Source organism: Octodon degus, unplaced genomic scaffold (assembly GCF_000260255.1).
Source record: "Octodon degus isolate 3935 unplaced genomic scaffold, OctDeg1.0 scaffold00070, whole genome shotgun sequence".
In the NCBI taxonomy this organism is placed as follows: Eukaryota; Metazoa; Chordata; class Mammalia; order Rodentia; family Octodontidae; genus Octodon; species Octodon degus.
Window position 1 is genome coordinate 5,583,058 of NW_004524646.1, and position 12,314 is coordinate 5,595,371.

At 40.9% G+C, this 12,314-nt stretch overlaps 2 protein-coding genes across 2 annotated transcripts in view; one reads left to right on the plus strand and one right to left on the minus strand.

Moving 5' to 3' along the window:
• Window positions 1–9,660, minus strand: part of Ubr7 (ubiquitin protein ligase E3 component n-recognin 7 (putative)) — a 23,480-nt gene extending 13,820 nt beyond the window's left edge. The window contains exons 1-6 of the mRNA XM_004635150.3: window positions 9,281–9,660; window positions 6,528–6,661; window positions 5,837–5,897; window positions 4,544–4,639; window positions 1,785–1,838; window positions 825–930 (exon numbers count right to left, since the gene is read on the minus strand). Of these exons, the coding sequence (XP_004635207.1) occupies window positions 825–930; window positions 1,785–1,838; window positions 4,544–4,639; window positions 5,837–5,897; window positions 6,528–6,661; window positions 9,281–9,430 (601 nt within the window). The 5' untranslated portion in view covers window positions 9,431–9,660. The remainder of the gene's footprint in view (window positions 1–824; window positions 931–1,784; window positions 1,839–4,543; window positions 4,640–5,836; window positions 5,898–6,527; window positions 6,662–9,280) is intronic.
• On the plus strand, window positions 9,627–11,795 carry Gon7 (GON7, KEOPS complex subunit). Its single transcript, XM_004635151.2, has 2 exons — window positions 9,627–9,897; window positions 11,576–11,795. The coding sequence occupies exons 1-2, from the start codon at window positions 9,690–9,692 to the stop codon at window positions 11,668–11,670; spliced, it is 303 nt and encodes a 100-aa protein (XP_004635208.1). The 5' UTR covers window positions 9,627–9,689; the 3' UTR covers window positions 11,671–11,795.
• Window positions 11,796–12,314: the final 519 nt, after the last annotated feature.

Consider the following 12,314-nt stretch of genomic DNA (forward strand, 5'->3'; position numbering starts at 1 on the left):
AGTTTAACCTGGATAGGCTGAATGTCACTTTGACCAGATACAGGATTTGAGATTGAAAGCCCTTTATTGTGGGGCTGTTATGACACACAATTAACCTGCAGCTGGCTCTGCACCCATCCACTGGGTCCAGTGGTGGGACTGCTATACACAAGGCTCTTGGGGTCAGCGAAGCAGTGGGGGCAGGGTAAGGTAAAGACTCTAGTCTTTCAAATTCTGGAAAGTTATTCAATCTTTGTCTTTCAGGACCTTAACATTTTATGTAGTGTTATTTATTTTGTTAGATATTTCCTTGGGGGCCTGAGTTCAATCCCTGATTCCGCAAAAAAAAAAAAAAAAAAAAAAAAAAAAAAAAAAGACACCACCACCTCCTCAACCAATAGGGCATCTTTTTACATTTAGCTATAATTTATTTTAATTCTCTTTATCTTTCAAACTCCCATTCAAAAACTGCCTCCCTCACTGAGTATGATGTTATACTCTTCAGAACTGAGGCAGGAGGATTGAAAGTTTAAGGCCAACCTGGTCAATTTAGTGAGACACTGTCTCAAAAAGGAAAAATGAAAAGTTATGACTGTAACTCAGTCAGAGGCCGCCGGTCCTATCCCCAGTACCACAACCAAACTAAACCAAATACAGCTCTTCCATTTTCTCTAATTCTAATCTCACACATACTCCGCTGCACACCATTTAAGTTCAGATCTGTCCCAAGTGGTCTTCTGAGCAATTGTACCTCAGAGTCCAAAATAACTGCTAAAAATCCTGCACTGAAAATACAAATTCCACAAGCACAAGTTTGGGTCACATCAACTTCACAAGGCACCTACCTGCCAACTGCGCAGCATAAGCCCATAAGAAAGAACAACGCTTCATACAAGCCTGGCACACCATCTCTTGGAAGTCCCCACTCTCAGGGGGAATGGCGCCAAGATGCTATAAATTTAAAACAAAACAAATTTTATGTTTTTCTCATAATCTGTAAGCTGTCTAAAATGCCCACGTTAATCAGTACCCACGCCTGCCTAGCTGAGGGACCTGAAGGCAGGAACTCATTACTTTCAAGAGCACCACTCCCCTGCAAAGGCACACTGCACACGGATTCTTCCCAGAAGTGTCTCCGCCCGCAGGTCCGTGCACACTGCACTACACCTCCCGGAAGCTGGCTGGCTCACAGGATACAAACGCTGTCCGCCTGGAGCTTTAGTAATGTACACACCCACACTACCACCAGCCGCCGTCTTCCCTAGAGCTCCCTCCTGCCTTGGGCAGTCAACCTCCTCAACTGCGAACCTGCTTTCTATCAATTAATGAGTTTTGCTTTTTCTAGAATTTCAAATAAATTATTTTTACGTAGTTTTACTTAAGTCAATTAAAAAATGGAATTATTGTTTTAAATGCCCACAATACTCACTGTTTTATAAACAAATACTACCACAGTACCCTGATCATAACTTTACAGTTTTTACTGAGGTGTAAGATAATTACATCATGTGGAGCTGGTACATATACGTAACATATCTTAATTTTCTTATCCCCTTTCCTGCTCTAGTTTTTTTGTTTGTTTTTAATGTATTTAGTACAGGGTCTCACTACACAGATCAGACTTGTAGTGATCCTCCTGTTTACAGCCTCCCAAGCACTGGGATTATAGGCGCGTGCCACCTCACCCAGTCTTAGGGGTTTTTTTAATGAGGAGTAATTATAATGTGAAATTAAACAATTCAAAAAGAAAAGATCATCTATCTTTTGTGGATACAAAAGTTTTAAAAGGGAAAAGTTTTCCTTACTCGTCCATGGAACCAGTCTTCACAGACTACACACTGGATCATCTCATCTGGAACCTAACACAGAAAAAGTTGTTTGTTAATAATGACACTAAATTCTGGGACCTGGAAGTAAATCTGGCACAAGTAGAATTGGATATTAAATAATTCTTGAGGCTAAGGGTGTAGCTCAATAATAGAAGGCTTGCAGAGCATATATGAGATCCAAGACTTGGTCCCCAGAACTGCAAAATGAAAAAAAAAAAAAAAATTCTCTGTCACTTCTGTGATAACTACTTACATAACAGCAGCTAAGAGGACAAATAAACTCACTCTGCATGCACTGGTATTAGAGGCTTACACTGGCATAAGTGCCCAGTATGCAGTTATCAAAGCTCTTTTCTACCAGACACTTAATATCTCTTACAAAACTTTTTGGATTAGCAAGGCTTTCCCATCTAAACCCAATGAAGGAAGGTGAATTGGCCAGCACATAATGTGAGAGCTGGGACTTTTTATTACAACATCCTGCCAAGTAGAATTGAAAAGTAAATGTTATCAACAACCTCCTGATAATGTGGACTACTTCAATTGAGCAAATTAAATAATAAAATATCTAACCAAGAAAACTGCATATCAAGGACATAAACTATTTTGGGAATAATTTTCCTTTTTTCCTCAGGCTTCATCTACTAATTAACTTCTTAACATGTTGTTTTGTCCTTTTGATAGTTTAGGAAAACAAAAACAAAAACAAAGGAAACACATGCACACACACACACACAATACAAAGCAATTGTTTTCTTTCCTTCCATCCATCAATGTAGTCATCTTTTTTTTATTTTTATTCAACAGTATAAGTAACACTTTACTCCATACCTTAACATAGCCAGTTTTAAACTTTATTTTTTTATTTTTTATTTATTTATTTATTTATTTGCAGAACTGGAGATTGAACTCAGGCCCTTGCACTTAACCAGGCAAGCACTTCTTCTACTGAGCCATCTTCCCAGCCCTGTACACTTTATTTTTGTTAACTCAAACACATTTTCTTTTTTTTTGGTGGAACCGGGGAATGAACTCAGGCTCTTACGCTTGCCAAGCAAGCGATTATTTTACTGAGTTATCTCCCTGGCCACTCACATTTTCAATTTTGTTCTCCATATAATTCAGTTCAATAGTTACAATTCCAATACAGTTAATTAGAAAGGAAGAGGGGCTGGGGAGATGGCTCAGTGGTCTAAAGCACCTACTTAGAACAAGCTTAGCAAAGCATCAGGGACCGAGGTTCGATCCCCCAGCACCACATGCCAGCCAGCCCCGCCCCCTGGTGGGCTGAGCTGGCCACACACACACCACACACACACACTCACTCTCTCTCTCTCTCTCTCTCTCTCTCAAATAAATAAATAAATAAATAAATAAATAAATTTAAAAAAAAAAAAAGAAAGGAAGAAAGGGAGAAGAGAGCTCATTTTTCTAAATACAAAAAAAGCACTCTTGGGGCCGGGGAGATGGCTCAGTGGAATAAGTGCTTCCCTGGCAAGTGCAAGGGCCTGAGTTCAATCTCCGATTCCACCAAAAAAAAAAAAAAAAAAGCACTCTTTCCAATCAGTACACATGTAAACTAAAATCCAACCCAATCAAAACAAGGGCTAGAGATACGAAGACAATTCAGAGGTGATTATAAATGCCCACTAAGCTCAAAAACATGAATAACTGCTGAGGAGGAAAACAAAGTATTTAAGAAGATACTAGCCTACACTTGTTAGAATGGCAGGATCCTAAAGGACTGGTAATGCTTAGTGTTGACAAGAACGTTGGAGGAAAAACTATCATACACTTAGTTGGCTAACTTGGCAGGCATGATCACAATTTTAAACACAAATACCCTCTGACCAGTCAGCTGCACCTCTGGACACCCATTCAGCATGCTCAGAGGAGTACACGAAGCTATGCAAGGGTACAGGGATGACCACTGCACTCTCCTAACAGTAAAAAATGAGACGATATTACCCTACCACAGAGGAACAGTTAGGATACCTTAGTTATGGCTTAGACGCATGTCAAATTTATGAGATATGCTGCAGCAGTTAGAACAAGTTAGATCTGTACTGTTCAACACAGAAGGATGCCTACGATACACTGATAAGTGAGAAAAGCCAGGGGCAGAAGAAAATGTATGGAATTTTCACTTTTATTAAAAGAAACTACACACTCTGAAATATTATATTTAGGTATACACAGAAAGGCCTGAAAACATAAACCAAAAAAGTGTTAACAGTGAATGCGGTCAGGAGGTTAAGAAACACAGGCGTAAAGAAAAACTCATGGGCCAGGGAGATAGCTCAGTAGACTAAGCACTTGCCTGGCAAGCGCAGGGTTCTGAGTTCAATCCCTGGTACGGAAAACAGAAAAGAAAAATTCATAAAATTTTGAGTACACTTAGTACTGGTTTGTACACCATTCCTTCCTTTCAGGAAGGAAAAAAGTTGAAGGTCATTTCTTACAAAGTGAGGGGGTGGGGTGGGGTAGGGAAGCAGGAAAGACAGAAAGAAGCTCTGGCCTTGAAGGAGTCTCTGCAGTACATTCTGATGGTGTCAGAATGAGGATAATGGAAATCTGTACCACTGATAGACTCAACCAGATACGTAGAAAGAGGCAAATCTGGAATCCCTGAGCATCCTGAAATGCCTCCTGCACAGCTCCGGCCACTCGGGTATGACAGATTGTAACGTCAGGCTAGAGATAACAGTCCCAGGCTCATCCTCCAATTCTCTTACCTCATCCTCAGGGTCAGGATAAGGTCGCTTGCAAATGCAGTACAATCCAAAAAAGTTGTCATTATACTTATTACCAGAGTTTACCTTTGCTTTGTCCTGGAAGATAAATTTCAGTATATAATGTAGTCTAATTTTAAATATAATTTCATGCATCATACAATTTATAATTCAACAAATTTCTGCATTAAGTATGTTCTCCCTCAAGCTAATCTTTAACTTTTAAAACCTGCAGAAAAAAAATTCATTACTATTTGAGAGATATTTTTTGCAAGGTATAGGGAAAAAGTAACTTTCTTTATCTTCTTTGTAGCAATTGAAGAAAACTGAACACATTAATTCAATAAAAAGACAAGTGAATCACAAATATTAATTACCAACTTATATGAACTGACACTGGCCTAGAATTTCAAGTTACAACACTTGCTTGTGCCTAGCTGTAGTAACCAAAATTCTCATGTAATGTATAGGCAGAAAGGATGCAAAGAAATTATCTAAAATTGGGGCCGGGGAGATGGCTCAATGGAATAAGTGCTTCCCTGGCAAGCTCAAGGGCCTGAGTTCAATCCCTGGTTCCGCAAAAAAACAAACAAACAAAAAAAAAAACTACAATTAACCTGGGGTGGGGTGTATGACAGTTCTATCAATTATGAATGAAAATGTGGTGTTCCTTACTTTCTCTTTTAAACAGTATTTCACAAAAAGTTACCATAAATCATAGTTTTCATTAGCCAAAATACAGTGATAAGTCCAGCATGCTTCTAGTTCATATCATTACCAAGTTTTATTTATGCTGTTTTATTTTCTTTTTTAATGTATTTGGTACAGGGTCTCCAGGGGCTCACTACACAGCTCAGACTCACTGTGATCCTCCGGCTTGCAGCCTCCCAAGAGCTGGATTACAGGTGTGCAGCACCACGCCACTCAACTGCCATCTCAGCATGCCCCCAGGGCTGGACTCCGCCTAAACAGGCGCTTTGGTCCGCTGAGCTATCTGGCCAGCCCTTATGCTGTTAGAAAACTCATAACTTATGCTTTAAAAGCCTCAAAACATAAGCATAACTAATATAAGTAAATCTGAATCACTTTCAAGTTTTCCCCGTAAACCATTTCATATTAATTACAATCTGTATCAGAGGCTCTGAACAGATTTTCTGAAAATGAAAGAAATGAAATGTCCATCTTCAAAGCATAAACAAAAGCATTTCCATTTTGGAAAATAGCTGTTTACCTACTCTGGCATAAATATAGACCTTCGCTCCTTTAACTATATTTGTAGTTATGATGTTTACTTACAGGAAATAATTTGCATTCCAAATTTTTAAACTTGCTGTTTCCACAATCACAACGAAAATTTCTGAAAAAAAAAAAGAAGTACCAATTTAATTTTTTTTTTATTCTCATGAGGTACTCTTTAAACTCAAATCATATCCTCTTCCTTTCTGACTCACTCAGATGATCTAAAAAATGGCTTTGGCTGTTGTTCATGTATCTGATTTGGAATTTCCCCAAGCATGTAACTATAAATATTTTACACTTCTGGAAATTAATATGCAAAATAAATACACATCAATGGTGCTATCCTGTAGTCTTGCCTGCTAGGGAGGCTGAGGCAAAAACTGCTTGAGCCCAGGAATTTAGGGCCAACCTTGGGAAGAGAGCAAGACTGTTTGAAACTAAATAAATAAAGACATCACTCGTCCAAACAAAAAATAAAGAGCGCTGGGTAGATAGCTCAGCAGCGTAAGCGCCTGCCTGGCAAGCTCAAGGTCCTGAGTTCAATCTCCCGGACCAATAAAATAAAATGAAACAAAAGATGAGTACTTTCGGTTTGTACCATAATTATATTGTAGAAGGTCTTATGGAAAAACCTTCTGATTATACTAAATCTCTCTAGTGTATAATTACTTTGAATGAAAAAAACATTAAGAAAAATCTGTAGTGGGAAAGAAGCTGTTTAGAACACATGCAGCAATTATTTCAGTACCTTTTTGTGTAGAGCTCAAATAATTTATGGCTTCCATGACATTCATAACTGCAGGCCAGACAAATTCCTGCTGGCTCTTCGCCCTCTGGAGTGCAGGTGCTACAGGCGTACAGTGCTTGTCTCTTTACTGAGCCCTGAGAGCCCCAAAACAGAAGAGAGTAAGTTAACAAAATGGCAGAGTTGGGCGGGTCAGACAGCCCAGCGGATTGAAGGGATTGAAGAGCCTGCTTAGGCAGATGCAGGGACCAGGTCTGTACCCTCGGGGCATGCCAAGAGGGTGACAGGCTGGGTGTGGTGGCGTGTGCCTGTACCCCAGCACTCAGAGGATGAAAACAGGAGGATCACTGTGAGCCTGATCTGTGTAGTGAGACCCTGTAGACCCTGCACTAAATACACACACACACACACACACACACACGCACACACGCACACACATGCACACATACACACACAATGGCATAGTTACCTAATATGAACACTAAGATTTGAGAAATAAAATCAGATTAGCTGTGATCAGGATCTTTCCATAAAGCGTTGGGGTAATGACTCGGTGGCATATGCACCTGCCTAGAAAACACAAGGTTCCGAGTTCTGATCTCTGGTTAAAAAAAAAAAAAAAAAAAAAATCCCATAAAAATACTATTTAAAATGCTCATAGAAGAGAACCAAAATACTGTTGCATATTTCATTTCTATACTGTTTCTTTTCATATAATTTTTTCTTAAAGTATTATGAATTTTAAATTTGTGAATCATCTATGAATGAGCTAGTCTGCATGAAAATGTAGATCAATGGGCCAGCAGATAGCTCAGAGGCGTAAGCACCCGCTTAAGCAAGCAAAGGAACTGGGTCTGATCGCCCCCAACCCTGCACCTGGGCGCTCTGAGCCACAGGCGGTGCCCAGGCCTGTAATCCCAGCAATGGGGAGACTGAGAACAGTAGGATCACGAGTCCGAGCTATATAAAAAGAAAATGTAGGTCAGTGTGTATATGTTGCTGTTAGTAATATAACATTTTAAATCTGGAAAATGCTTATAACTGCACCAAAGGAAAAAAAAATCAAAGTATGAAAGGAATCCCTTGGGTTTTTAGGATTTTTGGATGCAAATTATCTGTAAGTGTATGGTCATGACATCTTCAACTTTTAAGCAATTCTAAACACAGCAAAGTGTGTTAGATGTTGGAGAGAAAGAACAAATGTGACAAAATATTAAAAAGCGAATACATATTAAGAGGCATATTAAGATGCTCACACTATTTTTGCACTTGATTGTAGATGTAAGATGTTTCAAAAGAAAAAGCTGATGGCACATGCCTATAATCATAGTACTTGGGAGGCTGAGGCAGGAGGATCTCTGTGAATTTGAGGGCAGCCTGGGCTATGAAGTCAGTTCAAGACTATAGCAAGACCCTGACTCCAACAAAAACAAAAAAAAGTTGAAGGAAAACCAGCCACAGTTTTACAAATCTTAATAAGGGGCACCCTCCTCTAGAGCGGCAGGCTTTGGTAATACTCTATTTCTTAATCTGGGTGGAGGGCACATGTATGTGTACACCTTGTTTTCAACCTATACATATGACTTATGTAAATCTTTGTATACTTTTTACTGTAGTAAGAAAAATTTAAGGAAGTCCATTTAATAAGGACTTTCAAAAACAGACTTAAGACCTTTTCTTTTTAACCAGAAAAAAGTTGTTTCAGTAGTAACTGAATAAAGCTCTCAATACTAGCTAACACCTGAGACTGTCTCTGGACATCAGATTTATTCAACAATCTGACTACTTTGCAGTGTGAGCTCCACTTGGTCAGTGGTGACAACAGGTTAAATTCTGACATCAGGAGTGGGGGAACGTGGCTCGGGACAGCACTTACCCAACAATGCATCAAGCTTTGGATTCAAGCTCCAGCACAACCCAAAAACGCAAACAAAATTACGATCAAATTCAAGCCCCTCCCCTCATTCTTAAATGACCTATTTGAGCCCTGCTCGAAGTAAGCTTCCTTCCACCAACTTTTAACCTGTTCGTTTTCTTCCTACACCCCCTTCTCCATTTTTGTACCCTGAAATATGAGTCATAAAACACCACATCACACCCCCTCAAACCCTTATTCATGAAGTATTCCAAATGCAAAACAAATCCTCTTCTTTCTGGCTACAGTCACCTGCTGTTCTGGTCTTAGTGTATTTCTGGGGGAAGAGAATTCGCACTGCAAACAGGATATTTGCTTTGTTTCTTAAAAAAAAAAAAAAAAAAAGCACTAGGTGAGCACCGAACCAGTATTGCAGAGCCATTTGGAAGCCCACTGCGCACACGGTAATTTTCAAATCCAAAGCTTCTCATCTCTATTTTGACCTTGCGTTAGGTCCCTAATAAATACTCCGGATAGGAAAGCAGAGACAAAGATGTCTGTCGGGATTCGCGAGGTCACGGGCACGGTTTCGTGAAAAGCATTCGGACCACCAAGAAGAGACTGGCAAGACAGACCGGCGACACCAGGGCCAAAGCCTGGAGATTCGCAGCCGTCGAAGACAGGAGAAGGGGGGCCCCTGCTGGACACGGCGGAGGAAACGAGCGGGGATCGCTGGGGAGGAAAAGGCGGCCGGGCCCGACGTGGGAACGCAAGCCACCCGCGGGCCAGGACCACCCCGAGGGGGACCAAGGCGGCGGGCGGGAATAGGAGAGTGCGGCCGGGAAGGCCCGGGAGGTCCAAGGGGAGCTCTGGCCACACGAGGCCCGGGCTGCGCGCCCACCTGCGAGTAGGAGCACTTCTCCGCGTCGCTGCCGCCCAGGACTGCGCACGCCTCGTTCTCCAACTCTTCGTCCTCCTCAAGTACGTCGACCAACGACACCACGGGCTCCAGCTCCGACTGCCGCCCAGCATGCCCCTCAGCACCAGCCATCCTCAACTGTCACCAGGACCGCCGCTCTGCCCCGGCGGAGGCGGAGGCGGGAAAAGCACTAGTGAGGGGCGTGGCGAAGGAGGCGGGGCCTGAGTTCCAAGAACCAACCGCAGAGAGAGAAAACGAAGGAAGCGGGAGGAGCGACTTCCGACAACCGGAAGTCATTCCTCCCCCTTCTCCCGCCTGCACTCCGGACGAGCTGCTTTTCGCTTCCGGGTGCGGCTTTCTTGTGGCGCGCGCTTGAAGCTAAACGGTCGTTATGGAGTTGTTGGCCGAGTACGTCGGGCCGGACAGGGAGCGGCGGCAGGTGCGAGTCGTCTGTGAAGCGTCCGGTGACGCCGACCATCTCCAGAAGCTGTCATCGAGTGTGGCCCAGATGAAGGAGCTGGTAAACCAATTATTCGAACCCTTGGTACAGCAGGAAGCGAAGGACCAGGTGACTGCGGATCCTGACGAGATGCTGGAGGGTGAGCCTTTGATGCTGGAAGGACCGGAGGGCGGGGCGGGTGTGTGGCCTTGTGCAGAAAGGGAGCCTCGAGCAAAGAACTGCATCCAAAAATCGTACTTAATGCCGTATTATGGAAGCTGTTTTTACCTAGTACTTTCACCATGTGTATATATATTGTTGTGCTTAGAATTGGGCTGAGGTCTGGAGAAAGAATGCAGTAAAGGCGACTCTTCCTGCCCTTGCTGAACGCAAAGCATGAGACGGGCAGACACGTTATTAAAGAGTGAAAGTGGTTCTGTGGCCCTTTGTTACAGGACAGGAAAACCCAGAAAGGGCATGTTGAGCTGAATGTTGAAAGAGGAAAAGGACTTTTACCTTGTGTGAAGTTGTTTGAAAGATTTGCAGCTTCCGAAGATGGGAACAGTTCATTTTAAGAAGTCTTAACCTTAACCCAGGGACCCTCTTCCATGTGTTAGTTTTGTAGCTTCACTTTCGAGGTAGAACCGTGAAATCTTGTTTTGAAGGGAAAAAAAGGTGTATTTTTTTTTATTATTTTTTTTTTCAAAGTTTTATTGACAAACAGATAGCAATGAGACAGTTTCAAATCAAATCGGAAGGACAGTTTCAACAAATGATACACTGCATATATTCTTCAAAAAGGTGTATTTTTGACAGCCTTGAGTTGAAAAAAAACGTTAAGAACTAGATTTGGTAGTCAGTGCTTGCTGTTCTTTAAATGAACTTAAACTGTATTTTACTTTTCATATTGTTTCCATTTTTTTTTTTTTGTTTCCATCTTGCTAATGTGCATGTTCCTTGTAATAAACACAAGTGTTGGCTAGCACGTGAACAAATTGAAGACCTTGTACATTGTTGGTGGAAATGTAAAGTGGTGTAACCACTTAAAACACTTAGCAATTCCTCAAAAACTGAACATAAAATTATAAGGTGATTCCATTGCGAGGCTCAAGAGAACTGGAAGTATTTGTACGCAAAAACGTACACATGTTCATAACAGTATTCTTAAGAGCTAAAAAGCAGAAATGTAGATGTCAATTTGATCCATGAGCAATTTGTGAGTGTCCATACAATAGAATATTAGCAATATAAAATAAAGTATTGCTACCAACTACAATACAAATGAACCGTGAAAACAATAAATCAGACCCCAAAAAAGGCCATGTTATTATAGATTGAATTTATGTAAGATGTCCAGAATAGGCAAATCCATAGAGGCAGAAAGTAGACCAGTAGTTGCAAGGGCTGAGGGGAATGGAAAGTGACTGCTAGTGAATAGGGAGGTAATTTGGGGGTAATGGAAGCATGCCAGAATTGGTGCTTATGGGGCTACACAAGCAAGCAAGTAGAGATGCAGAAAACCCTTGAGCTGTGTGCTTTTAGAAGAGTGCATTCTATGGCCAGACTCGGTGGCTGGCTTAGCACTGCTGGGGCTGGGGCTGGTGCAGCATGTGGTACAGGTGATAGAAGAGTGCATTTTATGGCCAAAGAATTGTGTCTCAGAAAAAGAAAGTGGAAAAGATGTTTTAAGTACTGAAATTCCTGAAATCTTTTAAGTGTAAAGTATGCATGATTGTATTAATCCGTAAAATGAAAGTCTTATGCCAAACATTTTATCTCTTATCTCTATTTCTCACCTAGTGAACATAATGTTATACAACAAATCTTTATTTTAAAAGGTAATGGCGAAGATGGTGCAGAAGATGAAAATGACATTGATAAAAGAACTAATTCAGATGAACCATCTGCAAAACGGCCCAAAACACCATCTTAGTAATAGTTTGCGTGAAATTTAAGACTGCTACTATGTCCTAATTATCATGTACTGACATTAAAGAAGACTTGGGCTCTAATTTGAGAAAGCATTTATTTTGTTCGTCTGGGACAAGTTTGTCAGAAAGAAAGTTTTCTTCTGTTTCTAGCAGAGAGAGATACAATAAATATTTAGGAATAGAGTGTTTTCTTGAGTGAGAAATTACAGGACATAGAAATGTATAAAATACACAATACCTAAAATCCTGAGACAACTGAATTTTTATTACTGTTCTCTAACCACTGAATTCAATTGAGACATCTACATCTTTTAGCTAATGTTATAAACAGTACATAGCACGTATCATTGGCTGTACTATTTCAAAGAACTGATATGAACAAGTGGCAAACATTGGGTATTAAAATTGAGTATTAAATGTCAGTTCCTTAAAAACAGATGAAAAATAAAAGACTAGTTGGGCCATAGATGTAGCTCAGCGGTACAGCCCCTGCCTGGCAAGCGCAAGGTCATAAGTTCAATTCCCAGTACCTAAAAAGTAAATAATAAGAGACTAGAAACACTAAAGAGAAAGCAGAGACTTTGAGAGAGATTCCAGAAAACTCTTTGAGTACATACCTACATTCATTTTGTAGATCTCCACAGCT

What these genes read in the sequence shown, in the direction of transcription:
- Gon7 (XM_004635151.2), top strand. Translation starts at nt 9,690, where the DNA reads ATGGAGTTGTTGGCCGAGTACGTCGGGCCGGACAGGGAGCGGCGGCAG. An exon ending in TCCTGACGAGATGCTGGAGG is followed by an intron (nt 9,898 to 11,575) that starts GTGAGCCTTTGA and finishes TTATTTTAAAAG; the next exon opens with GTAATGGCGAAGATGGTGCA.